Genomic DNA, 4,326 nt, shown 5'->3' with positions numbered 1-4,326 from the left:
GTAAAAATAAATGAATAATAATAAAAAAAAAAAAATCTCCAACAAACCACATTTGGTCATGCCGACTTCATAGCATTTGCGGAGGCGGCACGCTTGGCAGCTCTTGCGTCGGTTCTTGTCTATGGTGCATTGATTGGTTGCTGGACAGATGTAGTCATTATGCCCTGCAAACAAACAAAAAGTGCATTTTTTTATTTTATGGCTTTTATTAATTCCCTACCAAAGGAGTTGAAAGTTTAACAAGTTTATTTACACTGATGCTGTGAACTCTTTTTACTACTTCTTTTAATTTTTATGATAAATTAGGCAGGCTGGAAGTGAAACTGATGCAATGCTTATAAACACAGGAGTAACGATTGTTTTGATTCATTGCGGTTTTCCACAAGACTTTCTCCAGATCTAAGGCCAGAACACAATGTGTGCAAAGACACCAATTGCTTTTTTTTGTTGTCGTCCCCTACAGGAAAAACAGGAAGAACCAGAATTTTTGGGGGTGGGGGGGGTACCTGTATGACACTAAAACTGGTTTGGTAAAAAATGCCTCAGTAACTGACATCCTAAATTTCAAATAAAAACAGATGTTAATCAGAATTGGGGACTTTAACTAGTAATACGTGACTTTCTCCCATAAATGGCACAAAGAACCGTTTGTTGAAGCCAGATTTCAAAATGAAAAAAAAAAAAACACATAAAAATAAGGCAGATGTTTGTTGATCTTAAATGAGAAAAAGGCAACAAACAGCCACTTGTTGAAACTGGCCTTCATCGACAGTAATAATTAAGTAGATTAAAAACCACAATCATGACTAATAAGGCTGGGCGATGATCCCAGTTTATGCTGCCACCAGGAGCTGTGAGGAAGAGGATCAGGGGAGGTAACATTTTTGCTGAAAAGCTGGAGGAAACTTTTCAGTGTAAAACTGTCCTAAAGCAACATGAGGCTTTTTCCTTGTCTTTATTTGGGGTGCTAATGATTGTGTAGGGCTGTACTGCAAATAAAGCAGTATTCAAAACAAGGAGACCGTCTCGTTTGTCATTGTGGAAAAAATTACATTTGAACCCAACAGCAAAAATCCAAACATGTCACAGCATGATCAGTTTTTCTTTCTCTGTTAAAGCTAAATGTTTTACAACTTTCTACTTTAACATTGTCATGTATGAGTTTAACTAAGGAAGTAACTATGAAGGCAAACATAAATTATAGAAAATAGTTTGGTTGTTTTAACAAGAAAAAAAATCTTAAGTAGAAGATTTTTCTTTTAAAGTCTCACCTTGGATGCTCCTCTTGAAAAAGGCCTTACAGCCCTCACAAGACCACACGCCGTAGTGATAACCTGAAGCGTAGTCGTGACACACGGCGCAGTAGTGGAGGTCTGCCTTCCCGCCTGAAGACACCACGGCCTCCTCACTCTCCTGGGACAGCCTCCTCGCACTCTTACTAACAGATACTTTCAAGTCATTATTTCTCACCAAAACAAAAACCACACAATAACTACCATCGTTTCTGGACTATAAAGTGCACCGTACTATAAGCCAGGGGTCTCTAACGTTTTCCATGCCAAGGACCCCCAAACTGATGGCGAGATGGAGCGGGGACCCCCTAATTTTATATATGTTGTATGAAATTGTGTTATATTAAACTGGTCCTATTGTCACTCTATTACATATGGAGTAATGTAACAAAAGTAATTCCACCCTGGGATTATCAAAGTATTTCTGATTCCTGGTTGATGGGACAGGTGTTGTGAATGAAACGGTGCCCAGCTTGAAAGAGCTCCTGTGTGTCGCTGAATGTGTGCATTGATTACTGATGTCTTCTGCCTACATTTATCTGTTTACTTCAGTGTTTTGAATTCATATTAATGTGGATTTAAAGATATTTCAATTAGTGGAAAAAATTGCAGGGGGGAATATATAAAAAAAAAAAATAAATCAACCACAACATTTGTGACCCCCATGTAGTACCTCCATGGACCCCTTAGGGGTCACGGACCACCTGTTGAAGACCTCTGCTATAAGCCACACCCACATTTTTTTTTAAAAGACTGGAAACTTAAATATTATAAGCCACACCGGGCTATAAGCTGCTGATATTAATTTAACGGTCTCCCACCAAAGAATGCTAGCTCCTGTTAGCTTGTTGGCTAGCATGCAGTACCTCCATGGACTCCTTAGGGGTCGCTGACCCCCTGTTGAAAGCCTCCACTATAAGCCACACCCAAATTTTTTTTTAAAAGACTGGAAACTTAAATATTATAAGCCACACTGGGCTATAAGCTGCTGTTATTAATTAAACGGTCTCCCATCAAAGAATGCTAGCTCCTGTTAGCTTGTTGGCTCGCAGCAGTAAGAGCTTCTACTGAAAGGTTAGGCTTCGTCTGTTTGTTATTTCAGCTCTGAAGGAGTTGAGCCCAGTCTCTTCATTGGTTCGGCAGCTTTAATGCAGCAAATAAAAGTCTAAATTTATGATTCAGGACATTTGTTCTCCTCTTTTCCTGCAGCTGCCATGTTCTTGTACTAAATGAACATTAGTCCCTTATTATTTCATTTCCAACTGTCACTGCCCCCCTGGTGGTTAGGAAAAATCAACAGAAAACCCACACCCTCTAATAAGCAGCATGGTTCAAAGCGTGGGAAAAAAGTAGCGGCTTATAGTCCAGAAAATACGGTATTAGGAACAAGTATTGAAACAATACCACTGTTATTACATCAGTACTTATGATCAAATTAATCCTTTTTGGTCAGTATTTTGATGCTTTGCAAAACTCTTCATTTTACAAACTGTTTTCCACATTACCTGCACAGCATCCAACGCATTTGATTTTGAATTGAAATGATAAAACATCAAAAATTAGATCCAAAAAAAGTAAAAAAAAAAACAATCCAAGTTTGAAGACATTTCGCTTCCCATCCAGGAAGCTTTTTCAATTCAAAATTTTAATTCCACTTTGAATCGAAAAAGCTTCCTGGACGGGAAGCGAAATGTCTTCAAAGTTGAAAACTAAGTCCAGTGGATTGTTTTTTTAACATTTTTGGAATAACTATGACCTGGATGGCTGAGAATATTCACCAGAATATCAAAAGGTACAACATAAGTGTGTAGTATGAGCAATGGGATGAGCATTTTCCCAAAATTTTAAATGAAAATTTCCAGGGTGTGTTGCTTATATGCACAAAATGATTAGACCACCCTGGTTTTAGTAAATTCACTTAATAATGTGTTATAATGGGGTCTCACATCTGCCGCTATAGAGCCGCAGCTTGCTCTTTGGACCCTCAACAATAATTAATCGTGGCTAAATTGAGCCAACTAATGGTTTTAATATATTTTATTAGTAAATACCATTTTTAGAAGCTTTGGCAGTTTTTTTTTTAAAGAACATTTGAATTTAATTTAATTTTCATTAAAGAATGACATTAAAGGATCTTAAATAAGTTTTTCGATCTAAATTTCTTGTCATTAGCTTGCAAAGTATGTTTCATCTTGTAGATAAAATTATTTACGTAAGAAAAAAAAAAAAAAACTTCCTTCCTCTTTATGAAAACTTTTATGTTTTGTCCTGATTTTATAAACCAAAAACTGCAAATAAACAGTGGATTAAAATGTTGTCAGAGTTCTTATTTCAACAGAAGCAATAAGTTGTGATTCATTAAAAGGCCATGTACTGTAATATTTACGCCTCTGAATGACTTTTATTTAGCTGGGTGACCAAACGCTGTACTAAATCTAGATCTGGACTTTGACTAGAATATTATGACACATAAATGTTTTAATCTTAATCTAACCAAGCTTGAGCTTTAGGCTTAAGGTCATAGTATAGTATAGTGACTCTAAAACATGCCTTTAGCTGACAGGGGAATCCAGCTTGAGCAGCAATTATACCTAAACTGTAAAAACAAATTATATAAACATTTTTGCACTTAAGATAAAAATCTTTTTGCTCTGTCAATATGCTCTTATCCAGAACTCATTTGGAAAAGTTTTAGTTTCACCTGATTTGATTCAGTAAAAAAAAAAATATCGGATTGTTATCGGATTATTAATCAATTCATTAAAAAAAATAGTCGACAGATTAATCGATTTGCAAACTAATCATTAATTGCTGCCCTACATATAATTAAACTCACGTTCCTATTAACTCTGAGCAGTTTCTTTCTCCCTGTTAAAGAAAGGCATGCCTACTAGGGCTGGAACGGTTCACAAAATCTACGGTTCGGTTTGGTTCACGGTTTCGCGGTCACGGTTTTCGGTTCGGTTCGGTATATGTTTATTGTTACACCGAAAAATAAAAAAATTTATAAAAATTTATGATTTTTTTTTTTTTT

At 36.2% G+C, this 4,326-nt stretch overlaps 1 protein-coding gene across 1 annotated transcript in view; it reads right to left on the bottom strand.

Moving 5' to 3' along the window:
* The window catches only part of LOC107094552 (estrogen receptor beta-like), a 40,339-nt gene that overhangs the window by 18,544 nt on the left and 17,469 nt on the right, over window positions 1-4,326 (bottom strand). Inside the window, exons 3-4 of the mRNA XM_015390241.1 lie at window positions 1,272-1,438; window positions 48-164 (exon numbers count right to left, since the gene is read on the bottom strand). Of these exons, the coding sequence (XP_015245727.1) occupies window positions 48-164; window positions 1,272-1,438 (284 nt within the window). The remainder of the gene's footprint in view (window positions 1-47; window positions 165-1,271; window positions 1,439-4,326) is intronic.

This window comes from Cyprinodon variegatus, unplaced genomic scaffold (genome assembly GCF_000732505.1).
Source record: "Cyprinodon variegatus isolate N-32 unplaced genomic scaffold, C_variegatus-1.0 Scaffold489, whole genome shotgun sequence".
Lineage (NCBI taxonomy): Eukaryota > Metazoa > Chordata > Actinopteri > Cyprinodontiformes > Cyprinodontidae > Cyprinodon > Cyprinodon variegatus.
The sequence above is the reverse complement of the archived record's forward strand: the minus strand, read 5'-3'. Positions and strand labels throughout refer to the sequence as shown.